The 27,763-nt window shown below is 38.5% G+C and overlaps 1 protein-coding gene across 3 annotated transcripts in view; it reads left to right on the plus strand.

The window, feature by feature from the left end:
- The first annotated feature begins 3,766 nt into the window (after nucleotides 1–3,766).
- Nucleotides 3,767–27,763, plus strand: part of TIMMDC1 (translocase of inner mitochondrial membrane domain containing 1) — a 29,699-nt gene continuing 5,702 nt past the window's right edge. Inside the window, exons 1-6 of one of the 3 annotated variants that reach the window (XM_016199894.2) lie at nucleotides 3,767–3,866; nucleotides 3,981–4,203; nucleotides 6,474–6,639; nucleotides 9,957–10,045; nucleotides 10,555–10,622; nucleotides 17,315–17,393. In XM_016199894.2, coding sequence (XP_016055380.2) covers nucleotides 3,995–4,203; nucleotides 6,474–6,639; nucleotides 9,957–10,045; nucleotides 10,555–10,622; nucleotides 17,315–17,393 — 611 coding nt within the window. In that variant the 5' untranslated portion in view covers nucleotides 3,767–3,866; nucleotides 3,981–3,994. The remainder of the gene's footprint in view (nucleotides 3,867–3,980; nucleotides 4,204–6,473; nucleotides 6,640–9,956; nucleotides 10,046–10,554; nucleotides 10,623–17,314; nucleotides 17,394–27,763) is intronic. The other 2 variants (XM_016199895.2, XM_016199896.2) reach the window with 2 other exon arrangements.

The following is a 27,763-nucleotide window of genomic DNA, read 5'->3' on the forward strand; positions in this document are numbered from 1 at the left end:
GCAAGATTAACAATTGGAACAATGCAAATTATCATCTGCCCTTTGCTAAGTCAATTAGGGCATCTTTGTATTTAAATACAGCAAATGTTACTCAGATTTTATACTTACCTGTTTACCTCCACATAGATGGTATGAGGATGGTGTGTAACAATATGTAAAATGTATGTTTTTGAAAGTAATTTTTATCCCCATAACTTTTGAAGTTTGTTATTATTAATACTCGCTGGGTCTCAGACTTACCCCTTTCTCCTCAGTGAGCTAAAAGGTCACCCTTTTTTTCAAGGGAAGAGTATAATTTAGTGTGTTTGAATGAAGTGGGATACTTGGATAACACAAGTAATGCTTTTCCTTTCTTTATTTGGTATGATCTGTGTGATGTCAGTGGTCCACCTTATTCCACTGTTAGGTCAGGTTCTCCAAGTTGCCAAGAACAGAAACTGTCTCTACTAGATTAAGCAAAAAAATTTATTAGAAGGATATGAAGGCATTTTGAAGAATCTAAACAAGTTTCATAGCAGTCGGAAGGGTAGAGAACAAGGCAACTCCAGGAATCTCAGCAAGAGTTCTGGACTATCTCTAGGGTGCTACTGTGTGTAGTTCCAAAGAGGATAGTTCCCTATCCTTCACCCCCATACTGACAATGAATAAGAACACACACACGTAAAGACCCATCTAAAGATGCCTTCAGCCCGGCTGGGTGTGGCTTAGTGGTTAAGCATTGACCTAGGATCTACATTGCAGTTTGATCCCTGGTCAGGGCTCATGCCCAGGTTGTAGGCTTGATTCCCAGTTGGGGGCATGCAGGAGGCAGCCCATCAATGACGACTCTCATCATTGGTGTTTCAACTCTCCCTCTCCCTCTCTCTGAAATCAATAAAGATATATTTAAATAAATAAATAAATATGCCTTCATTTAAGAGATGCCTACTGCATCCAGAGGTAAGGTGTGAGTGAGGCAGAGGGGTACAATTATAATTACTCATTTAATATTTATCAAATACTTTTTGAGCATCTGTGCACAAACAGTGGGAAATAAGAAAATGTTTACAACAGGCTCCCTATCATGAAGGAGCTATGTAGTTGAGATGATAACAGGCATCATAAGCAAAAGGCGATTAAAATGATGAGGTCAATTATTTATAAGAACAATTATTCATAAAGACAATGGATTTGGAGTTTAGAGGGAGAAGGAATTTTCATCTGGTGCAGATGGGAAACTTCATGGAGATAAAAATTCAGTTATGCTCTGAGGGGTGGGTAAATGAAGTGGTTCTTGGGAGCTCTCAAAATTCATTCTACCTATAGAAACAGTTTATGTCACATGTAATATAATAAACGAATGTGACAAGGGCAATACCTGGTAAACCTGGCAGGGAAAGGGAAACTTGACCCCTGGGAGAAAGTTCATGATGGGGGAAGATGCTATTGTGTTCTATGAGCAGAACTCAACAATGAGAGCTGAGGGGAGGAGAATGGTGGTTCCAGGCACAATGTGACTGTACTGAAATCCTTCCCCGATTCCTTTATATTGGTGGCAAATGCACATCCTAGGGAGGGGAGAGCTGTATGTTAGACCCACATAAACCTCATAACATCTTTTGGTTTATCATTGCTCTGAGACCCTTCAAAAGGAAGACCACAGAGTAGGGAGAGTATTTCCCTGGTGGTAAAAAGAAGGTAAGCCCCATGGGCTTGGAGAAGCAGGAGTGTGGGTGTGTGACAGAGTCTTAGGAGCTGAGATGAAATAGCAGCCAGCAGTGGCCAAGGGTCTAGGGTCTTCTTGAGGTACTGGCTGGCAAAGGGAATCTTACAAATGAAGCTCCAGTTACCCAAAGGAAAAGGCAGCTATGGAGTTAGTGAAATTTGCCTGTTAATATGACCACCTTTGTATCTACAAGGTAGTGAGTCCTGGGAACATTTGAGTTTTGTATAAATTATTTCATTAGTATCTGTCCAACACACCTGCCCCACAATTCCAAGTCCTCCCTCATCTCAGAATGATTCTGGGATCATCTTAAGCATTTAATTTTTTTCTACATGTAGACTATAAAGAATGCACAGCCATTTCCTTGGGCTTTCAGGCCTTTGGAGTTTATGCTGATGCCCACCTGAGCCTACATGTGATAAGCAGCAACCTGGAGCCAGAATCAAGAATGAGGGGATCTGAATTCTTCATTCATTAACCTACATGCCAGGCACTGTGCTAGGTCCTGGACAAAGAGATGAATATACGTGGTCTCTGACCTCCAAGATAGTCTACTAAGACAGCGAATAGGAAGTTGTGATGGGAGCTGAATCTAATCCTGTCTTGCAGGCACCAGAGAAATCTTTCTGGCACTGTCACTAATCCAGCTAGTCTAGTCAGCCATTTCTCTGGACTTACCTATAAAATTCTAGCTGTAGTGAGCAAGGGGAGCATCCCCAAAAGGGGTCACACATATTTGTGTCTTTCTACAGTGGCCCTTTATTAGAGGAAACCTCCCCAAGAAGCCAACAGAGTTACAGGTTACACACAAAAAGGGGGAGCTTATGCGCTAGAGCATAGCGAGCGCCTGGCGTAAAGTCCTGATCACTGATAGCACCTGTGGATGGAGAGGCAGGCAGAGGTCTGAAGCCAGGTGGCTTCAGTGGCGCCTTGGTCTGGGAGAAGGAAAGTCCTGTTGGGCTCCAAGCGTGACTCCTGGTACAGCCAGTCTTGAGCAGCAAGCGGTGGAAGCTCTGAGTTCTTACAGCCCACAGTGGGTGGCAGTCCCAGTCATACTGTGTCCAGATGAAGGCCTCATCTGAGGGTTCAGACTTGCGGTTTTGGGCATCCGGGGAGCATCCCAAGGGCATTGCTGTTACACCCCATTACCTCAGGTCTGGGGGGTCAGGCCTCTTGACACAACTGTGGTGGCTGACGGTGACTCCACATGGGATTCTTGAAAAGTGTCCAAAAAGTCTGCTCTGCTCTTGTTCTACACACCAGCTATCAAACTCCAGAATTCTCTTTGCTAAAGTGTAGAAGTTCTGAATTACATCTAGAAAGGAATACAGGAGGGGTAGGGATTGGCAAACATACGAGGCTATGTTTGGATGCTAGCAAAGATTAAACGGAAGTACACAAACCAGCTTGAGCCTCTTTTAAATACGTGTGTTTAATAAAAACATACTTCTAAGCATGTTAGCAGAGGCTGCAGCGATGGAAAATTATTGCTTGACTGTCAAGCACACACCTGCTAGAAATTCTGGAAACTGTACTACCTTTTGAGAAACAGTAGGTATCGGAACTAAGGGGTGTAAGATCCATCTTGAGGAACTGCTCAAAGCTGATTATTCCAAACAGTGTCCTGGAAATCTCCGCCTCTCTGGCCTCTCTTCCAGGCCTCGGTTCCTTCTGGAAACCAGAACTTCAACGAGTATGAATGGACTCAGCCCAGCAGGCTCCTCCGGCCGTCATAGGTGGGTTGGGCTTGTATTCGCACAAAATTCCTCTCTCTCCGTGCTCCACTGGTACTGAATATTGCACTTTCTTACTCGTCTCTGTGGGATTTCCGGCGTTTTAAATACGCTAAACTCCTGTAGCCCGCGACCACACGGGCCGCCTGAAGCCAGCCGCAGACCGGAGGTCGTGTGGCCCCGGAAGCCCAGGGGGCGGGACCAAGCGGCGCTGTGCTTGGCAACGCGCTGTTGGCTCACTTCCGGACAGTTGCCTTTCGTCCCGCCGCCAACCGGAAGTGCTTTCGGCTCCGTCCCCGCCGTCGCCCCGCCCCTTGGTCTTTGCCCTGGTGGGGGCGGGACTTCCTGTCTCGTGTGTCCTCGGACTTCCAAAGTGAGGCCGGGAACCGAGGGACGGAGTAGCAAGAGCTCTGGCTGTGGTTAAGTTGGTACCTAGGGCGCGGGGATTCACCCACTCTTTCTTGCATTTATCCTAACCGTTCTCCCACGGTGTCTCCTAGAGGCCTTGGTACCCCGAGAACCAAGCTTGTGTCTGTCCGCAGGTTCGGAGCGGGCCATGGAGGTGCGGCCGCCGGCGCCACGGAGCATCCTCTGCAGGGCGCTGGGGCCTTTCCCTAGGGTTTTTGCTGCGGAAGCTGTGGGCGCCAGTTCCGTGGCCGCCGATTCTGAGGTCCTTGTGCAGGACCAGAAGCTGCCTCCCTACGTCCCAGAACCCCATTACCAGGAGTCCGGATGGGACCGCCTCCGGGAGCTGTTTGTCAAAGAGTAAAAGTGCCCAGGGTCTGTGGGGAGGGGCCGCGAGGGAAGTGTCCTGCAGCCTGGCTTATCCTGGGGCAGAGGACCACAGGGTGGTGTGGTTTATTTTTTAACGGGGTTTGGGCTTCTAATATTGTTGTACCGCAAGCTTGCATCCTGTCACTTCCATTTGGCAGTTGTGTAGGTGACAGGACGATTTCAAATGATAAGGGCGAGACTTATAAGTCAGAGCTATTACAGTGTTAGTGTGGTACTCTGATCTTACAGATTAGAAGAATTTGACTGAACTAATTCGTGTTAGAATTGATTCTGGAACCCATATCTGCCCGATCCCATTCCAGGATTCTTTTTCAAATTTCACTTGATCCCAGACTTCTATATTTTATGACCAGTAGCCCACCTCCCCTCCAAAAAGTGGAAGTTGGAGAGATGGGCAGAGAGTTGTAAAATTTTTATTCTTCCAAATAAGGAATATGTAAAAATAGTACCTATTGTCTCATCACTTTGTGGAAGATATTAGCTGGGTTAACAAATTAGGATATTTCAGAATAAAAGATAATCCTTTGAATTGAATTAACTTTAATGAAAAACTCAGGATATTTCACTCATTCTTTGATTTATTTCATATATTTATCAATTACTGGTGAAAAGTTTGCCCTTTCATGAAGTACTTTACAATACTACATTGTGTTACCAAGTGGCTAAATTAACTTTGAAGCTTTATTTTGTTGCTGAGGGTCATATAGTTGGGGCAAGGAAACTGGCAGAATTATATGGGGTATCCCAAAAAAATGTATACATACTTTTTCCTGATAGTTCAGTTGATGTTTCTTTTCAGATTTAATCCATTGAAATTAATAATTATTCAAAGTTTGTATACATTTTTGGGACACCCTGTATTTAATAACTATTTAGATTTCATCTTTTTTTTTTTAATCCTCACCTGACAACATGCTTAGATACAGGAAGGGGGAGAGAGACAGATAGACATTGATGGGTTTCCTTTGGTATGTACCCCAATTGGGGATCGAACCCAAAACTCAGGTATGTGCCCTGACCGGGAATCGAACTGGCAACCTCTTGGTGCATTGGACAACTCTCACTTGTGTCATGGAATTTTTCAGAAGATGAAAAAGAGGCAAAGCATATATATCTCCTGCTTGTTAAATCTTAAGCCATTTTACATTTTTTTCTTTTCTGAATTCTATCATAGACCACCTTTTATGTAAATGTTTGTTTTTTTTATCTTATTCACTATACAGGGTAAAATATAAAGTTCAATTACAGTTTTTCCTATTGACATAAGTCTAACAATTACAGTTTTCTAAGAGGTTTCGATTTCTCTCATAGATACAGAAACTAAAAACTCACTGATTCTGATTTTATAAATGTGGATATTGGCAATTAGAATTAGATAAACACTTGTACAGCCTCTGAAGAAGCAAGTTAATAATGTAAATAATTAACATTTAATAGTACCTAGTAGGGTCATTATTTATAGTAATTTAATACTTAACAAATGAAGCTATTCATTAGAGTAATTTCTGGAAGACATCTTGAGATCTTAGCAATTCTAGTTTCTTATGCTGTTGAGAGTAATAAGTTGAATTAAACAGTTTTTCCTTGTTATTTAGGTTGGTCTCAGCTGTCCACTGCATCATGAGTTTTCTCATTCAATACTTTTTTTAGTACAGGTCCATCTGAATATGACATAAAACTGGAAGTATTAAAAAAGATAGGGTTTTAAATTTTTTTTTTAATCTAAGGTTTCATTCTTGCATACATTGCCCTAAAATTTCATGTGTAATTTGCAAAAGTTAGCTTAAAATTCGAAGAGGAAAATTTTGATCTCTACATCCTACTCAATTTCTTCCTCTTTCCAGGATGTATAGTAGAGTTGTAATAGTCATCAAATAAAAGCACCTTTAAAAAAACACCTTTTTATTGGGGTATAACATGCATCTAGAAAAATACATGATCAATGAGTTTCCATAAACCCAACACCAAGAGACTGTTACCAGCATCCCTGAAGCTCCCCTTGTCCCCTTCAGTCATTGCCTTCTCGAGAGTAACCAACCACTAGTCTAATATCTAACAGCATAGATTAGTTTTGGCTGAAATTTGAGTTACTTATAACTGCACTATTTAATTCGTCAAAAGATTTCATTGGTTTAGCCTGTAATGAAAAATGTGTTAGCATTTGGGATAATTCTGATCATACTATCTGAGCATTACACATATACTAATCCCAAACAACATTGTGTTTTTTGATGTTTCAGTGAACGTCAGAGAACTTCAAAGGAACTTGAGAATATTTATAGGGCAGCAGTTTCAGCAGGCATCATTGGCTGGGCATATGGGGGAATACCGGCTTTTATTCATGCTAAAAAGCGCTACATTGAGCAGAGCCAAGCAGAAGTTTATTATAACCAGTTCGATGCTGTGGTAGGTACTGGTGTTCTAAAAGTATTTGAGGACACACCAATTTAGCAATTCACTTTACACTTAATCATTCAGTTAGGTGGTAGGTTGGGAGGGTTTAAGATGTCAAAGTAAAGAAACAAAGGCTATCCTTAGTGACAATGGAAGTACTAATGCTAAAGTGCATATGCATGACCTGTCAGACCACTTATCTTTGGACAGGAGCACCACTGTAGCTCTATTTTCTTTTTTAAATGTTTTTACTGATTTTTAGAGAGAGAGGAAAGGAGAGATAGAAACATTGATTGGCTGTCTTCTGCACACACCTTCCTGGGGATCAAGCCTGAAACCCAGGCATGTGTCCTGATGGGGAATTGAACCAGCAGCCTCTTGGTGCATGGGTAGACACTCAACCACTGAGCCACACTGGCTGGGCTGTAGCTCTGTTTTTTGAAAAATATTTCTGATCTGCTAAATTATCAAGGCTCAGCTGTGGCATATTTATCCTATTCACAAAGCCTCCATGGAGTACACTTGTTCACACTAAAACAATAATTAACATAACTTTACAGTTTATAGAGTACTAACTCATTTGTTAGGTCTGCATCAAATCTGTTTTACCTGGAAGTTACATCTCACAGTTTTTGTTGTTTATTTTTAAATTATGTCAGACTTAAAAGTTTCAAAAGTATAAATTCCTATATACCTTTCACCCAGATTCTCCAGATGTTAACATTTTACCACATTTTTTCTTTATAATTTTTTTCTGTATAATGCCTTTTTTTTTAATGAACTACTTGAGAGTAAGTTATAGACATGATGAATACTTCAGCATTATTTCCTAAAAAGAGAGACATTCTCTTATATAATTATTCAGATCAGGAAATTACAGTGATAGAGAAATTACTACAGACGATATAAATTTTGCTAGTTGTCCCACTAATATAATCTATTTGAAAAGTAAATAAAATTTTCTGGTCCAGGATCTAATGTCGAATTTGCCTGTCATGCCTCTCTAGTCCCCTTTAATCCAGAAGTTTCTCTGTCTTTGACTTTCTTGACTTTGACATTTTTTAAGATTATGGGCTATATATATTTTGTAGAATTTCCCTCAATTTGGATTTATTTGATTTTTTTATGATTACATTCTGGTTATGTGTTTAGTAGGAATACTCTAGAATGGATGTTGTATCCTTCTCGATACAATATATCACAAGTCCATGATACCTATTTGTCTCTTTACTGGTGATGTTTACTTTAGTCACCTGGTTAAGATGATCTTTGCAAGGTTTATCCACCATAAAGTTACTGTTTTTCTCCGTGTGTCAGCAATTTTCAACCAGTATGCCGCAAGAGGCAGACCGTTGTTCTGCAAGAATTTTTAGTCCGGGTCACTGACCTTTTACCCTTAGATTTTCAAATAAAAAAATGACAACAGCCAGTGCAACAATACCCATCCAGTGTGAATGAATCAAAATTATACCTTTTTTTTTTATCGGCAAAAAATATAATACATTTTTTGGTGTGCCACAGAATTTTAGTAATTAGTTTATGTGTGCCATTAGATGAAAAGGTTGAAAATCACTGCCCTATATTACCTTATGGATACTTACTAGATACTTTGAGACTATGCATATATCCTATTTTTCATCAAATGTCTACCCTCTAGTTCTCTATTTTTAACATTCAATAATGATTCTTGTATGAAAACAGTTATTACTGTGGTGGTTGCCAAATGGCCATTTTCTTTTTCGTTGTTAATCCTCACATGAGGATATTTTTCCCATTGATTTTTAGAGAAAGTGGAAGGGAGAAAGGAAAGAGAGAGAGAAACATCAATGTGAGGGAGACATCAATCTGTTGCCTCCCCCACGAGACCTGACCAGGGCTAGGGATTGAGCCTGCAACCCAGGTACGTGCCCTTGGCCAGGAGTTGGACCCATGACCCTTTGGTACACGGGCTGATACTCTAACCACTGAACAGGCCTGGGCAAACGGCCATTTTCTGATTCTATCATTTCATCTACATTTATTGGTTAGTATTCTACTATCAGGAAGATTTTTCACTTCCCCTCTATTTATCTGTCTATCCATTTAGTTTATTCAGTATGGACTCATGGTTTCTTATTTTTTTCTGTGGGTTTATAATCCATTATCATCATTTATTTTGATACTCAAATTGGCATAGATCTGGACAGTTGGAGCCCCTTCAAGCTAGACCTTGTGTCATTTTGCTTTGTCCCCATCGTTCTTTGAGATGCCTTTACTTTTTGGTACAGCAATGTCCTGGCTGTTCCTTTGCTTTTCAAGCAGGAATGAGCCATTTCACCAAGTGAGTAATTTCTTTTAGTGGAAAATGGTATTTAGAGAACAAGATCTGGTGCTAAGTATGGTCGTTGCTACTGGGGTGTCAGACAGGAAGAGTGTGTGTGTGTGTGTGTGTGTGTGTGTGTGTGTGTGTGTGTGTGTGTGTGTGTGTGTGTGAGAGAGAGATTTATATTCATATACACATTCCTACATCTGTATCTATTTCTGTATCTATCTACTTATTAAAAGCCATGAGTTCATACTGATACCTTTCAGATTGGTTTTGATTTGCCCAGTATCATATAGTAGTTTAAAATCAGGGATTTTCTCTGATTCTTAAAAAACCCAGAAAAATTGACCTTCACAATATTATACCAGACCTGCTTTTATGGTGGTCTAGTGACAGTGGGCTATGGAGACAGACAATCTACCTTTCAATTCTGACTTTATTCCTTATTGGCTGAGTGATGTTGGTTAGAAACTTCCTTTCTATACTTTAGTTGAAACTAAAATGCCTGCCTGAAGAAAATGTAAAGATCAAATGATGTGATATGTTAACACAACTTTTATATAGAACGCTGTCAGTAAATGTTAGGTTTTTCTTCTTCCCCTCTCCTTTCCTACACATCCACATTACTTTAATCCTTACCCTTTAATTTACCATTTGCTCAGTTCTTTATTTTGTTTTTCTTTTCCCCAAGATTTCTTGGGGGGGGAAATAAAGTGTCACATCTAATACTTATTTTATAGCTGTCATGGTGTTTGCCATATAGATTCTCAGGGATACTTAACTGATGGATTACTTGGTTGACACTGGCAATGCTTAGTTTCTTTTCTATCTCCTGAGAGAATAGGATGCACCTGGAACTTTTGCTTAAGCTTCAGTTCTTAAGGAATGGTATTTATAGAGATTTTCTATTGTTTCTGTTTAAGTGTCCCTGCCTAATCCATAGCCGACATCCCTCCACCACAGTTTTAGAATAAGGAAAGTATTAAGATGTCTTGAAACCTCATGGCCTTTTTATTAACTTTAGCAATCTGCACATCGTGCTGCCACACGAGGCTTCATCCGGTATGGCTGGCGCTGGAGTTGGAGAACTGCATTGTTTGTGACTATATTCAAGTAAGTTCTGTCTGAACTGTGACAGAGGATCTTGATATTCTTTTATTAGCACATCTTTTGAGCAAGTAGGATTATGAAAACAACACCCATGTGAAAGTGATTCATAATAGCTTTTTCTCCAGAACTGTTACCTATCTATGCAAAAGATTGGTCCAGTTGAAATTTTCTCATTCGTGAGTACAGGTCAGTCAACTAGTATCAAAGTAGGTGCAAGGCTCCTAAGTAAGAGAAATTCTGCAAAACTCTTCTTTACAATTCTGTTTTTAAGTGAATGCTTATTCCAGAAATTTGATTGTTCTTTGGTTCATTCTTCAGCAGGAGAAGGTGCATGTAGAACCCCACAGGCATGTTAGCAATCTGAAACACATTCAAGGACTTGGACTGGGGCCAGGGATGGACATAGTAGGCTCTTCTGAACTAATCCATAGCTCTTTGGTGAAAGTTGCATTCAGGAAGGTAAATGGGATATGTTTCGCATCTTATGTTTTCCTCCTCCTCCCTCCTTCCAGCACAGTGAACACTGGCCTAAGTGTATACCGAGATAAAAATGCCCTAAGCCATTTTGTCACTGCAGGAGGTAAGACATTTTTGTTCTGTTTGTTTTTCAATCTCAAAAATGATTTAGGAAATATGTAAGGACTTACAAGATGTAGCTACTGAATCCTTTAGTTGCCTTACTACACATTCATGCAAAATGCATGGAGAGTATTATGCTTGGTTCTTGGTATACTTGGTGAACAAAACTGAAAAGGTCTTAGCTTTCATGGAGTGTTACAGTCTAATGTGGATGGGAAGAGCAGGTTGTTATGATAGAAAGTACCAAATAGGTGGGACAGTGGGGTCTAATGTGGACAGGGTGATCAGAGGAGACCTTTTTGAGGAAGTGACATTTAAGCCAATACCTGAAGAATGGGAAGGAGCAAGACTCACGAAGAAGTGTAGCCTAGGCAGAGGGAGCGTTTCTCAAAAGCAGGATAATATGACTGAAACACAGTGAATGAGGGTAAGAGTGGCTTGAGATGAAATTGGCAAAGTAAAGTAGAAAGAGACCAGCTTTTTCATGTAAGAGTTTGAGTTTTATTTTAAAGCTCACTACCTCTGGTAGATAATTAAAATGAAAATGGAAAAAAAAAGTACAGCTGTCCCTCAGTATCCATTGGGGACTGGTTCTAGAACATCACCCGCCACAATTCCCCCCTTCCAGTGGATAGCAAGATCCACAAATGCTCAAGTCCCTTATATAAAATGGCATAGTGCTTACACATAAGCTACAGGGTATGCCTGCACATCACTTCATTCACTTGGATTCAGCACAGTGCTGAGTGTGTGGCAACTCAAGTTTAGCTTTTGTATATTTTCTGGGATTTTTATTTCTGAATATTTTCAATCTGCAGTTAGTTGACTCCACAGATGTGGAACCCATAGATAGGGAGGGCTTACTGTATTAAAGTATTATTTTAAGAAATGTAGGTGAAGTTACTGCCATATATATCAAACACTCAATGGGAATCAGTAGTGTTTCAGCCTGGGGCTTCTCCCACCCGCTAAGCCCCAGCCCCATGATGTAGAAGTTCTACAAGAGCAGGACAGGCTGGGAGGATCAACAGTTCTGCTGCTTGCGGTAGCTGACCTTATTTGGAGCAGAGCACAGAACATTCCATGCCTATGGGTATTGTTGAAAACAACTGCAAACTGTCAGGGAAGGACAATATCACAGCTAACCTGAGGTTTTGATACTGTTTGGGGCAAGCAACACACTGGCAGTTGAGGCAGACTTAACAGGGAACAAAACAGCCAAAGAGGGCTTTAATAAGATTCTGCTAATCCCTAGAACTCTAGAAAGCTGTGCACATGTGTAAGTATCCATGCATACTCAGGAGACACTGGTGAGAGCCCTGGCAAGCTACTTATCTTGGTTAATTGTGAGTCCTTGTGAACATAGAAAGTAAAAGCCAGAAAAGATTTGTAAATTGCCTAAACTTTGAATACATTCTTCAAGCCACAGACAGAGTCATTGACAAAAGATGGAAGCTTTACCGGCTTCAGATGTTTAAGAATAACCTCTGACAAATCATTGGCTAACTGCTAAGCTGTTGTGATTCCTAGGAAGCCAGACATAAAAATAAAACCTGAGCAGAGACATCAATGGCTGCACTCTACAGAAAAAAAAAACAAACTATAGAATTGGTCCAGGCAAGTCATTCCATAAACAAAGAACCACAGCCATGCCCTTGGGTAGGGAGATATTCCAAATCCAGAGTTGCTATAATTTATTACCTAAAATGCCCAGTTTTCAAAAACAACAAAGTCACAAGATATGCAAAAATGGGATTAAAAAAGACACTCATTGGGACTGTGTCTGACAGGGATTATCTGTTTGACATAGCAGACAAACAACTTCAAGCCATTTTTAAAGAATTAAAATATGATAATGACTCATTAAATAGAGAATATCAATAAAGATAGAAATTATTAAAAGAAAATTCTGGAGTTTATAAGTATACAATAATGGAATTAAAATGTCACTGGAGAGGAGGAACTCAACAATAGATTTGAGATAGCATAAGAGAATCAGTGAACTTGAAGATAGTTCAATATGGATTGTCTCTTGTAAGGGACAGCATTTAAAAAAGAGAAATGAACAGAGTCTAAGAGATCTATAAGACACCATCAAGAACACCAGCATGTGTGATGGTAATATTAGATAAAGAGGAAAGAAAGGGGCAGAAAAAGTATTTTAAATTATGGCCACAAACTCCCCAAATTTGATGAAAAACATTGATTTACACATCCAAGAAGCTCGACAAACTCCAAGAAGAATAAACATGAAGATTGACACCTAGACTCATCATAGTTACACTTTTGGAAGGCAAAGAGAAAATCTTGAAAGCAGCAAGAAAAAAATAAACTCGTACAGGAACACCCAATAAGATTAACAGCTGACTTTCAGGAGAATGGTGGATGCCAGACGCAGTAGAATGACAAAATGCTGAAAAGAATAAGATGTCTATATCTTATAGATGTCTATAAAAGTTTTATATCTAGTAAACAATCCTATAAAATTGAAGGCAAAAAAAAGTCAGATAAACAGAATTTGTTGATAGCAGACCTGCCTTACAAAAATACTAAAGGAAGTTCTTTAGGTTGAAAGGAAGTTGTACCAGATGGTAACTGGGATCTACATGAAGAATTAAAGAGCATTGAGAAAGATAATTATCTAAGTAATTATTAAAGGCAGCGTAAACAATAATTTTCTTTTAACAGATCTAAAAAAACCAGTTACATAAAATAATAAAAAAAACTGAAGCATTGGGTATATAACATTTAAAACTATATATGACATTAATAGCACAAAAGAGAGGGAAGAAATGGAAATATATTGGAGCAAGGATATAGTAACTTGACTCCACAGGAAGAAATGAAAAGTACTGGAAATGGTAATTATGTAGGTTAATATAAAAGACTTCATAAATCTATTGTTTCTGTTATTCCCCCCCTCTTAAAAATATATATGGTTGTATAAAATAATAATAGCATTGTATTGTTTTTAAGTAAATACACACACACACACAAAGATGGGAGAGGAGTGGAACTATATTGGAACAATGTTTCTACATTTTACTGGAATTAAATTAGTACTGATCTGAAGTAGATTGTGATAAACTGAGATGCATAGTGTAATCCTTAAAGTAATAAGAAAGTAACTTTTAAAAGTAGTAACAAGGTCAAAAAGGAAGGAAGATATTTAGAAAAACAAATAGTGAATGACAGACCTAAATCCGACCATATCAATAATAACATTAAATATGAATGATTAAATACTCCCATCAAAAACAGAGGATTGTCCAACTGTATTTTTAAAAATCTGACTATATGCTGTCTACAAGAGACATACTTTAGGCTCAAAGAAACAAATAGTTTTAAAGTAAAAAGACAGAAAAAGATATATATACTATGCAAACAGTACAAAGAAGAGATGAAAAAGAGCTGGAGTGAGACTATACTAATATCAGACAAAATATACTTTAAGAGAGAATGCTGGAGACAGAAGGACATTTTATAATGTTAGAAGGACCAATCCATCAAGAAGGTATAATTTTTATAAACATATGTTCATTTAACAACAGAGCTCCAAAATACAAGAAGCAAACACTTTGAATTGGAAGGAGAAATAGACAACTCAATAACAGATGTTGAAGACTTTAGTACCCCACATTTAATAATGGATAGAACAAATGGAGGGAAAAATCAACAAAGATATAGAAGACTTGAACAACACTATCAACCTATATGACCTACTAACATCTCTGGTACACTCCACTCAACGATAGCAGTATACACATTCTTTTTAGGTGCACATGGGACATTCTCCAGGCTAAACCATATGCAAGGCCATAAAACAAGTTTCAATAGATTTTAAAGGATTGAAATCATACAAAGTATGTTTTCTGTTTTCGATGGAATTAAACAACAAAAATTTGGGGGAAATCCACAGATATTCAGCAGTTAAACATACATTTATAAATAACCCATAAACCAAAGAGGAATCACAAGGTAAATTAGAAATATTTTGAGTTGAATGAAAATGAAAGCACATTATATCAAAATTTATGAGATGTAGCCAAATTAATACTAAGAAGAAAATTTATAGCTACAAATACCTATATTTTAAAAGAAGAAAGATCTCAATTGAGTAATCTAGCAGCCACCTTTAAAAACTAAAAAAATGAAAAGCAAAATAAACCTAGAGCAGAGGGAAATAATAGAAATAGAACAAAGCTCAATGAAATTGAAAAAAAACAATAAAATCAAAGAAAAAAAAGTTGATTCTTTGAAAAGATCAACAAAATAGACAGTTCTTTAGCAAGACCAGCCAAGAAAAAAAGACACAAATTACCAAAATTTACCTAAGAAATAGAACAATCTGAATAGTCCTTAAGAAATTAATAAACTTACTTAAAAATATTTTCGCAAAGAAAAGCTCATGACGAAATGGCTTCCCTGGCTATTTGAAGTTTCTTTCACAGACTTGCAGAAAATAGAGAAAGAGGGAACACTTCCCAACTCATTCTATTAGACTAGTATTATTCTGATACCAAAGCCAGAAGAAGATAGCAAACAAAACTATAGATCACTATCCCTCAAGAATGTATACACAAAAATCCTTAACAAAATATTAGTGAACAAAATCCAGCAACAAATAACGATTATACACCATGACAAAGTAGAATTTATCCAAGGAATTCACGTTTAGTATAAAAGTAAAAGCACTTGACAAAAATTCAACGTTCATGATAAAAAACTCTCAACTACGAATAAAAGGGAAATTCTTTAACCTGATAAAGGTCATCTATGAAAAAACCTACAGCTAATTAATATTTAATGGTGAAAGACTGATTTTCCCCTAAAACCAAGACCAAGGCAAAGATTTATACACTTGGATTCAAGCATGTGCTTGATATAAATACACTTGTATTTGGTATTTTACTAGAGGCTTTAGCCGGCGCATTCAGGCAACAGAAAGAAAAAGCATCAGATTGAAAAATAAATAAATGATCTCTATTGACAGAAAACATGATTCTTTGTAATAAAGTCTGACTCTGTTTTTGATGTTTGGCTGCTCACAGCTTCTAAGCCCCACCTCTCTCCCTCTCCTGCTTTTAAAAATTGGCTTCATTTTTTAGAGCAGTTTTAGTTTCACAACAAAATTGGGCAGAAAATACAAAGATTTCCCATATACTTTCTCCCCTCCCACATATATATAGCCTCTCCCATTATCAACATCCCTTACCAGAGTGGTACGTTTGTTACAATTGAAGAACTGACACATCATTATCACCCAAAGTCCATAGTTTACCTTGGGGTTCACTCTTAGTGTTACACATTCTATGGACAAATGTATAATGACATGCATCCATCATTATGGTATCATAAAGAGTATTTTCACTGCCCTAAAAAGCTGTGCTCTACCTATTCATCCCCAAACCCCAACCTGCCCACTGCAACCACTGATCTTTTTACTATGTCCATACAGTAAAAAGAATTATACAGTTAGAATGCTACAGTGTGTAGCGTTTTCAGATTGGCGTCTTTCACTTAGTGATACACAGTTAAGGTTCCTCCCTGTCTTTTCATGAGTTGATAGCTCATTTCTTTTTAGTGCTGAATTATAGTCCATTGTCTGGATGTACACAGTTCATTTATCCATCACTTAGTAAAGGACATCTTGGTTGATTTCAAGTTTTGACAGTTATGAACAAAGCTACTATAAACATGTATGTGCAGATTTTTGTGTGGACATAAGTTTTAAACTTTTTTGGGTAAATACTAAGGAGTGTGATTGCTGGATTATATGGTAAGAGAATGTTTGGTTTTACGAGAAACTGCCAAACTGCCCTCCAATGTGGCTGTACCATTTTGCATTTCCACCAGGAATGAACGAGAGTTTCTGTCATTCCACATCCTCACCAGCATTTGGTGTTAGTGTTCCAGATTTTGGCTATTCTAATAGGTTTTTAAAAAATATTTTGTTTGGAAAAGAAAGCTAGCAAATAAGATCAAATTTATTAATGTCTCTGGGTAATGGAATTAAAGATGATTTTTGTTCTTGTTAATTGGAAATTTTAGAAAATGTAAAAAAAATAATAAATAGTACTTAAATAATAAATATAAATTTATTTTAAAATGTTACTACCTGAGATACATTAGTTGTGTTGTGCACAGTAAAAGAGGAAAATGAATGACCATTTTAGATATATAATCCCAGTGGGAAGGAAACAGGACCTGTGCACAAGCCACTAGGTGGCATTGTAAAGCCAGATGCTGCCCTTTTTCAGGCCTGCCTGAGAAGTGTAGTGTAGCAGTACAGAAAGGGGGAAGGCATAAGCTGCAGGGGTTTTTGTTTATTTGGTGAAAGCTTTCCTTGACGAAAGAAGAAATGAAAGAGGTGGAAGTAAAGAAATTACAGGTTTTTAAGGGGAGGTGAGCAAAAATGAAGCAAAATGAGAAGAGGTTGAATCCATAGAACAAATTGAAGAATTAGTTTTCTAAGAGGAACATTTCTTCCTTTGAACCTGCAGAATAGAAGAGGAGCTAGCTGTATCGGCATTTTAGACTCAGGAAATCTAGGTTGTGATAGGATATTACTGTTGGGCTCAGAAAGCTTACTTAGGTATTTATGCCCTTTTTTAGAAGGAAAATTTAAAAACAGAATTCTAGTGCTTAAAGATGACTTAATAATGCCATTTTTCTGTGTTTGTTTTTAAATAGCTGTTACAGGAAGTCTTTTTAGAATAAATTTAGGCCTGCCTGGCATGGTAGCTGGTGGCATAATTGGAGCCTTGCTAGGGTAAGTGTTAACATGGTTTGATTCTTTTTTTTTTTTTTTTTTTTAATATATTTTTATTGATTTCATAGAGAGGAAAGGAGAGGGAGAGAGACAGAGAGAAACATCAGTGATGAGAGAGTCATTGATCGGCTGCAGCCCACAACTCGGGCATGTGCCCTGACTGGGAATCGAACCCTGATCGCCTGGATCCTAGGTCGATGCTCAACCGCTGAGCCACGCCCGGCAGGGCTAACATGGTTTGATTCTGAATTAACACAGCTTCCATTAATGTCTTGCCTGTTAAAGCATCTCATTAATTTCTAAAGAACCAATAGAATACTTAGAGCCTATGAAAGATCTCTAGCCTTGTAATGGTAGTAGGTTTGACTGTCCAGTTCTAATTCTACCCCCAGTTGTTCATTTACTTCCAAAGTTTTCACTGGGTAAAAACTCTTTAAATATTATTAACACCTGAAACTATTTGTAGTTTGAACAAGGGTACTTATAAGGAGCAGGAAAAAGGAATAAGAAAGTTAAGCACATTTTATATATTTTAAAAAAAAAGTTTCAGGTTTTTTTTTAGTTTAATAAATTTTTAAAAAATTGCCTTCTCTTTTTATTTTGAAAAATTCTGTACCTACAGGAAAATACATTGAATGAATTAGTTAATTGAACACCCATATACCCTTCACTTAGATTTACCAATTATTAATATTTTGCCATATTTGTTGTCTATCTCTCTGTATGTGTGTGGATATGTGGATATTTCTTTTTCTTTTTTATTAAGTCATTAGAGATCTCATAATCCTGCATCCCTAAGTACATCAGTGTGTGTCTCTTGGGATAAGAACATTGTCCAGTGACAATAAATAAATAAAATGTGATATAACCATACTATATAATATTCAGTCATAAAAAATGAGCCATTGATTCATACTACAACATGAAAACAGTATTCTAAATTAAACCCAAGACAAAAGGCCTCATACAGTAATATGCATATCCAGAGACAGAAAGATTAGTGATTTGGGGAGCTATAGGAAGGGCAAATAGGGAGTGACTGCTAATAGGTATGAGTTTTCTTTTTGGGGTGATGAAAATGTTCTGGGATTAGGTAGTAGTGATGGTTGCATAAATACATGAAAGAACACTGAATTACATACTTTAAATAGTTGAATTTTATGGTATATGAATCATACCTCCAATCTGTTCTTGCTGATAGACCATTTTTTTTGTGTGTGTACTTAAGTATTCCTCCATGCCTTGACTAACATAAAACTATCACCATTTATGGAGGTCTTTCTTTCAGATGTACTTACATTATAAGTTGATGCTGTGACAGACTCAGTATGTAAAGAAAGCCCCACCCCTCCTTTTTTTGGTCCCTTGGTATTTCTTTGAAGTAGTTAAGTTCCACATTAGGCAGATGTTGCTGGTTTCTAGTATGCTCTGAAAAATGCTCTTTTAAAAAAGTTTATAATGCCAAGAATTATGTAACTCTTTCATGGCATGCTTAATCCTTCTGATGATCTTTCTGAATTGCATGGATAAAGAGAAACATTTTTTTATGGCCTTTTGAAAGAAAGATTTAGCTATTTCCTGACAAGGGCCTGAATTGAACACACAATCCTACATGTAGAGTGTAGTTTTATCTTCAGTGATACTATTTAAACACAGTGTAAATTTTATTGTTTTAACATTTTATATGCAAAGCCACGTAGGATACATTTTCCCCTATGTCTTCTTCCCATGCTAATAGTTTTAGTAAAATGAAATGGAAAATGTATACCATTATTACTTATTTAATATTTATAATATAAAGGGAAAAAAACATAGCAAGATAGGTGGAAACCAATTATATCAATCCTACATATTGCTGGGAATTTTAGTGATGAAGTATCTAACTTAAGGAACAGTAAATTAGCAAGAAAGAGCTGGACATGTTATAATCATTGTGATGATTTAAATTTTTCTCTACACATTTTTTTCTCTATTACTGTCATGTTTAATTTTAATGATACATTTCAAAATGTTTGCATCTGAATATTCCTGCCAGACTCTGCTAACATAAAATTATCCAAGGTTCTAAGGTCTGCTCCTTTAAATATTCTTGGCATTTTAAATAAATACTTGGATTTTTTTTCTAATTAAATAATAATAATATACTTGACATGAAACTAGATTATCTAAACAAAATGCATCAGGCAGTTGGATTAATCATTTTACCTGTGGAATGGGATGTGACCAGGAACATAAAAGTACAGCTCCTGAGCCTTGAGATATTTTACATATAGACATAAAAATGTATATATTAATGAATGTTAATATATGAAAGATTCTAAAATGTCCTCAGTTCAAAAGATTCTTTAAGTTTTAGAAATTTACTTAACATGGAATTTTGTAAGCCAGAGTTCTTGATTATGGTGGGATAACCTCTTGAGAACAGAACAGAATCTCTGCAAGGCTGGATGTATAGCATTTTCAATATCTTGTCATCAAATGCAATTGTGTTGAAAATAGTGTGAGGAAGTATTGGAAAGGGCGAGTTGAACATGTCTAGAACACTGTTAAAGACCCTCATCACCTAATGACTAGATTACTGAAACTGCTTCCAGATATGATCTTCACCCTCCAGCCTAGTCCATCTTACCTATTCTGTATATCCCTGATAAATTAATCTTCCTAAAATACTTCTTTTACAAGACCTGCAAAATCTTAAAATAATCATCAAACCTAGCATGTATGTAACATTTACATTATCTCATCTAATCTTCACAGTAGCCCTGTGAGATAGGCAAGACAGAGATATAAAGTTATTTATCAAATGGAGTTCAGGTACAAATAGGTTAAAGGTAAAGATGTGGGAAAAGACTTATCAGGCCATCAGCTATCAAAAGAAAGTTGGATTAACTATTAACATAGGACAAAGTAGACTTCAGAGCAATAAACATCAAGAGGTATATGTTATAATAATAAAGGGCTTAAATCACCAAGGAGCCATAATAATCCTAAATGTGTGTGTTTCTAAAAACATAGCTTCGCCCAGCCGGGCATGGCTCAGCGGTTGAGTGTCGACCCTAGGATCCAAGAGATCAGGGTTCGATTCCCGGTCAGGGCACATGCCTGGGTTGTGGGCTGCAGCCGATCAATGACTCTCTCATCATTGATGTTTCTATCTCTCTCTCTCCCTCTCCCTTCCTGTCTCTGAAATCAATAAAGATATATTAAAAAATAATCATTTAAAAAAATAAAAACATAGCTTCAAAATATATAAAGCAAAACCTGTTAGAAATGAAAGGAAAACATAGTCAAGTCCACAATTATCGTGAAGGAATTCAACATTTCTATCTCAGTAATTGATAGAATAAAAAATTAATAAGCATAAAAAATATGACCAACATATTTGAGCTAATTGTACTTACAGTGCACTCAGTACAGAAGCAGAATAATACACATTCTTTTCAAGTGCACATCGATCATTCACCAAGGTAGATCACATTCTGGACCATAAAATATGCCATATTAAATTTTAAAACATGAAGTAAACTATGTTTCCTAGACCTAGTAGAATTAAACTAGAAATTGGTAGTAGAAATATCTGAAAGTATTTAGAAATTAAACCTCACACTTGTAAGTCACCAGTTGGTAAAACAGGAAGTCACAAGGAAATTTAGAAATATTTTGGAGTGAATGAAAATAAAACACAACATTTCAAAATGTATGAGATGCTGCTAAAGTAGAGCTTAGAGGTAAATACGTAGCATCAAGTACTCTTTTAAAAAATATATATGTTTTTATTGGTTTTAGAGGGAGAGGAAGGAAGAGGGGGAGAGAGAAACATCAATATGAGAAACATCTATCGGTTTGCCTCCTGCATGCACCCTAACCTGGGATGAAACCCAAAATCTGGGCATGTGCCCTGACTGGTAATCAAAAGGCGACCTTTTGTTTCACAGGATGACACTCAGCAAACTGAGCCACATCGGCCAGGGAGCATCAAGGACTCTTAGAAAAGAAGAAAAGTGTCACGTATTAATAATCTAAGCTTCCGGCTTAACCAGTTAGTAAAAGGGAATAAAACCCAAAACAAGCAGAAGGACGAAAATAAAGATAAGAAATGAAAATGAATGAAATAAAAAACAGAAAATCAATACAGAAAAATCATGAAATCATTAGGTTATTTGGAAAAATTAATATAATTAATAAACTGCTAACCAGACCGACCAAATGAAGAAGAGAGAAAACAAATGATCAATATAGGAATAAAAAGTGGGACAACTTGACAGACCCTGATATCATATAAAGTATGAAAAAGAAATATTAGGGAATATTTTATGTCCCTATCTCCTACAACTTGGATGAATTGGACAGATTCCTTAAAAGCTGCATACCAAAGCTCATGAGGAAGAAGCAATCCAAGTAGTCCATGTGTATTATAAAAAATCGATCTTATAGTTTAAAACTTTCCAATAAAAGAAAACTCCATGCTTAGACAACTTCACTGGTAAATTCTTTAAAAACTGACTTAGCCCAGCTGGGCATGGCTCAGTGGTTGAGTGTCAACGTGGGATCCAGGTGATTGCGGTTCAATTCCCAGTCAGGGCACATGCCTGGGTTGCGGGCTCAATCCCCAGTTGGGGGCGTGTGGGAGGCAACCGATCAATGACAACTCTCTCATCATGATGTTTCTGTTTCTATTCCCTCTTCCTCTCTCTGAAATCAATAAAGATATATATATTTTTTTAAATTAAAAAACAAAACCAAAATAAACATTGCATCAAAAATAATAGTTCAATATTTTTTTTAAAAAGTTGACTTAAGAAATAATGTAAATTCTATACAAGCTTTCCTTGAAAATAGAAGAGGAGGAGATATTTACCAACTCATTTTTGAGGCCATAATTACCCTGCTTCCAAAACCAAAGATAGACCTTTTTTTTTTTTTTAATATATCTTATTGATTTCAGAGAGAGGAAGGGAGAGAGAGAGATAGAAACATCAATGATGAGAGAGCCATTGATTGGCTGCCTCCTGCACGCCCCCAACTGGGAATCAAGCCCACAACCCTTCATGTGCCCTGACCGGGAATCAAACCACTGTCTCCTAGATCCTAGGTTGATGCTCAGCCTCTGAGCCATGCCTGGCCAGGCCAAAGATAAACATTTTAAGATAGGCCAACTACAGGCCATTATATCATCTCTTTTGAGAATAGATACATTTCTCAAAACAATATTTAAATAGAGCCCAATGACACAACATATGGATCAAAAAATACATCATAACAAAGTATGTTTTATCCTGTGCATGCAAGTTTCATTTAAGTTGAAAAATCAAACTATATAATTTGGCATATCAGTACACTAGAGAAATAAAACCATGTGATCATTTCAATAGATAAAGAAGAAAAGTAACCTCCATTTATTATAAATACTCTCAACAAGCTAGGAATATAAGAGGACATCTGCAACATTACAAAGGGCATCTACAAACAACCTATGATTAACAAAGTATTTTTTTACCTATTAAAAGACATTTAGTTTGTTTCCAGTTTCTGATGATTAGAATAAAATTTCTATAAACATGTACACTTGGATTTTAGTGTATACATAAGTGTTAATTTCTCATGGGTAAATATCTAGAAGTGGATTCCCTGGCTCATGTGATAAATGTATGTTTAACTTTCTTAGAAACTTCCAAACTGTTTTCCAGTGTGCATTCCCACCAACAACTTCTGAGCATCCAGTTGGGCATCCTCACTGGTAGATTATGGAGAATGATTCTACAGTATCTACTGCCTTTCAGTGTCTTCTAGAAATCATTGCTTCAGGGATTTGTAATCCCTCCAACAGGGATCTTGATACATTGTGAAAAAAGATTTCCTCTGAGGTCTGGATTTCCTGGGGGGGTCTGTAGCACTGCTTGCTGGCCTCTTACGTGATTGCTAGCATGCTTGATTCCTCAATTTCAGGAGCTGCTACATTTCTGTGCACTTAGGTAACTCTGCTGTCTGCTCCTTAGTCGTCTGATATATTTTCCTAAATGGTGACTTCAACAGCATTTCTTGTGTGTTATTAAATATTATGAGGAGATTTAGACACAGCTGCCAATGTTTATAGGTCTAATAGCCTCAGCCTCCTCTTGCATTCTGTATCACTTGAAACAGTCAATTTAAACTTCTACCAGGTATCACCTATGAAAGGCAGGTGGTCATTCTAAAAGTAACACCCCCCTTCCTCTAGATGTGTTTGATGCTTTCTTAGTGCTAACCAGGTGGTTATTGAATGAGAACAAGAACTTATGCCAATCCTTTCAACTCTCTTCAGAAAGTGGAGTATCTTTTCTCAAAGGCTATTCTACATTCTCAAGTGTAGAATATTCAGATCCCTGTTATTGCAGGTTTATAAGACACTGGATAATTATGCATATTCAGAACACTTACAGATAAACCCAATGATGGCACAAAGCACTGTTCTTTTCCTTTGTGGAGAAAGGTGCACTGCCTCACTTTGAGAAAACCGTAGAGTTAAAGTATTGATTTGATTTGTCTTTGCGGGGGAAATTATGTGGTAGTTACAAGTTCTATTATATCTCTTTTTATGAAGATAGACATTCTCTTTTGAACTGTAAATCATTATAATACTGCTAACATTTGTATAGTAGAATTTTCTAATATTGCTGGAGACTTTTAAATTTAAAGCTTTTTATCATACAGATGTTAAAAAAGTACTCTCAACAGCAAAAAAGATATGCTCCTCAGGATTTTATTTAATACCGCCAGAAAATTTTGAATTAAGAAGTATTCATACATGTGTGAAATAGATATGTTCAGTAGCAAAAACATTGATACATTCTTCTGTATTAAGACATGCTGTAATCTCAAAAATTTGGCTGTTCTTTTTTTTTTTCTTATTTTAGGGAGTAACAAAGACTTGTGAAATCCATGGAGGAGATGAAGGGATAACAATGGAGCCTTTTTCTTTCTTTTTAACTTCTTTTTTAAAAATTGATCTTAGAGAGAGTGAGGGAGTAGGAAGAGATTTTTGCTACCCACACGTGCCCCAACCGGGGATAGAACCTGCAGCCTGGGTATGTGCCCTAACCAGAAATCAAACCTGCCACCAGGATGATGCTCCAGCCAACTGAGCCACACACAGGCCAGGGCTCTTTTTAACTTTTTTTTTTTTTAAATTTATCTTTGTTGTTGAAAGTATTACAAGTGTCCCATTTTTCCCTCCAATTGACCCCCTCCACCTCGCTCCCACCTCCTCCCCAGGCCTTCACCCCGTATTGTCTTTTTTCATGGGTTATGTACATAGGCATATAACTTCTTTGGTTAATCTCTTCCGACCCTCCACCCCCCTTCCCTCTTTCCTCTGAAATATGATCGTCTGTTGCATGTGTCAATGTCTCTGGATCTGTTTAGTTCGTCAGATTCTTTTGTTCATTAGCTTCTTCTTAAAGAAGACCCTTCAACTTTTCCTGTAGTACTGACCTGGTGGTGATGAACTCTTTTAGCTTTTGCTTGTCGGAGAAGCTCTTTATCTGACCTTCAGTTCTAAATGATAGCTTTTCTGGGTAGAGCAATCTTGGTTGTAGTTCCATGTTTTTCATCACTTTGAATATTTCGTGCCACTCCCTTCTGGCCTGCAAAGTTTCTGTTGAGAAATCAGCTGGCAGTCATATGTGTGCTCCCTTGTAGGTAACTAACTGCTTTTCTCTTGCTGCTTTTAAGATTCTCTCTTTGTCTTTAACCTTTGGCATTTTAATTATGATGTGTCTTGCTGTGGGCCTCTTTGGGTCCTCTTGTTTGGGACCCTCTGTGCTTCCTGGACTTGTAAGTCGATTTCTTTCCCCAAGTAGGGGAAGTTTTCTGTAATTATTTTTTCAAATAGGTTTTCAAATTTTTGGTCTCTTTCTTCCCCTTCTGGCATCCCAATAATATGAATGTTGGGCTGCTTGAAATTGTCCTAAAGGCTCCTTATACTATCTTCATATTTCTGGATTCTTTTTCTTTTTGCTCTTGTTGGGTGTTTTTTGTTCCCTCGTGTTCCAAATTGCTGATTTGATTCTCAGCGTCCTCTCTTCTACTGTTGATTCCCTGTAAATTATTCTTCATTTCAGTTCGTGTAGCCTTCATTTCTGATTGGTACTTTATTATGTCATTGATGGTCTCACTTGTTTTTTTAATAGTCTTACTAATATCCTTGAGCATCCTTAGAACCATAATTCTGAACTCTGTAGTAGCTTGCTTGGTTCTATTTCACTTAGTTCCTTTTCTGGAGATTTTTTTTGTTCTTTCCTTTGTGACATGTTTCTTTGCCTCCACATTTTGGCTCCTTCCAGGTGTTTGTTTCTATGTATTAGGTAGAGCTACTATGTCTCCTGGAATTTGTAGAGTGGCTTTGTGTAGTAGATGTCCTGTAGGGTCCAGTGGCTCAGCCTCCCCAGTTACCTGAGCTGAGCCTTTTAGGTGCTCCCCTATGTGCACTCTCCTGTTGTAGATGAGCCTTGGTTGCTGTTGGTGTCACTGGGAGGAATTGACCCCCAGGCCAATCAGCTGTGAGGACTAGCAATAACTACAACCAAAGAGCTGCCGTACTGGAGACACCCCTATGGAGCAGGATTTACTTCAGTGGAGCTTTGGTGTTCACCAAGTGCGCCCCTTGAGTGTGTCACTCGTGGATGTGGTAGGGTTGTAATCCAGCGTGGTTGAGTCTGACCCCCAGGTGCACTGTCCCTGGGGCCTCCCGGGATGTGCACAGTCAGCCTCTGCCAGTGCCTTGCCCAGAGCCACCCAGCATGAGCTACACAGCAAATCGTAGTTGGCTGCTACTTGTGCTGGGCTTGGAGGTGTCCAGGAGAGGCCAAGCTATAAGCCAGTGCAGGTTGCCGCTAGTGTCAGGCCTGGGACCACTTATCCAGATGTATGGGGCCTGCCGCTGCTTGTTTGAGAGATTTTAAGGAAAGTCCTAAGCATGAGGCTGGAGAGGCCACTTGCACAGAAAAGCCCCTGGAAATGGCCTGGATAAGCCTGCAGGTGGGGAGGGACAGGGCCTCCGGGAATCATAGGGCAGGGCCAAAAGTGTGAGTCAGGTGCTGGCGATTCAAATATGTCGCCTGTGTGCCGGCTGTGTGCAAGGAGGACTCGCCAAAGGAGCAATGGCCTCTGCCAGCCCTTCTGCCTGGGAGAAAGCTGCCCCTCCAGCTCTTGCCCCAATTTCAGGCAGGTTAGTTCCTCCCCAGCTGTCCCAGGTCCTTTCAAGCTGCTGCCCGGCGCTGGGCTCAGAGAGAACACGTCTGAGTGAGTCCATGCGCGGGCTCTTTAAGAGGAGCTGCTGGGACTCCCGCAGCCTCCCCGACCCTCAGTCACAGTCCCCGCTGGTTTTACAGCCCGGAGTTGTGGGGACGTCTCTTCCTGGCCCTGGAGCCCTGGGCTGGGGGCCTGATGTGGGGCTGGGATCCCTCGCTCCTCCAGGAAACCTCCACCGCCGAGATTCCCTCCCGGGTTTCAACCGCGGCACCGGGTGTGGGCCCCCGGCTGTGTCTCGGAGATTCAGCCCCGATTTGCCCGCGTCTCCACCCCTCCAACCGGTCTCGATGCTTCTTCAGTTCCCTGGTTGTAGGGCTTCTGTTCAGCCAGATTTCAGGAGGTTCTGAGTGATGGTGGTTCTGTATTTTAGTTGTAATTTTGATGTGGTTGCGGGAGGCGGCGGGTGCAGCTGTTACCGACGCTGCCATCTTGTTCAAGAACCCCCCCTTTTTAACTTCTTAGTCAAAGGAATTGATAATGCTGACATGTCAGGCACTGTGGCAGCTGAATGCTTTTCTGTTAATAGGCACCTAAGCCTGAGGTTAATCCAGCAGAGGAATTCTGTTTGTCCTCACCTGACCGGCAGCAGAGGAAAGGTGGCAGGTCAGAGGAAGAAGTGGAATGGGAGGGAAGAGGCCAGTGCCTTAGTTATTTCCTCTTCAGCCTGTGTTCTCTGGTTATCTTCATATTTGAAAACTGGTATGCGCAATTAAGTTGTAAGCTGCTTGAGAACAAGGCTTTGGCTTCCTTCGTTAGCCACATGCTACTGATGAGACCATCAGATACTGGTTGAACTGAATTGGCCTGACCGAAATTTCTATATCAGTGCCATCTCAGGGCAGGAGATGGTGAGGTCTTCCACCTACACAGGCACTTTTATTTTCACCAACAGCCTCCAACTGTCCACAGTTACTAGTTCACAGTTGCTCACCAAATCTAGTGACCGTTATCAGTTCTCATTGTCTTTAATCTCTTGGCAGTATACAGCACTGTTTTCTAGTTCTACCATCTTTTTTGTTGTTGTTGTTCCACCTCACCCAAAGATGTTTTTATTGAATTTAGAGAGAGAGGAAGGGAGAGAA

The sequence above is a fragment of the Miniopterus natalensis genome, chromosome 6 (genome assembly GCF_054644295.1).
Source record: "Miniopterus natalensis isolate mMinNat1 chromosome 6, mMinNat1.hap1, whole genome shotgun sequence".
Lineage (NCBI taxonomy): Eukaryota > Metazoa > Chordata > Mammalia > Chiroptera > Miniopteridae > Miniopterus > Miniopterus natalensis.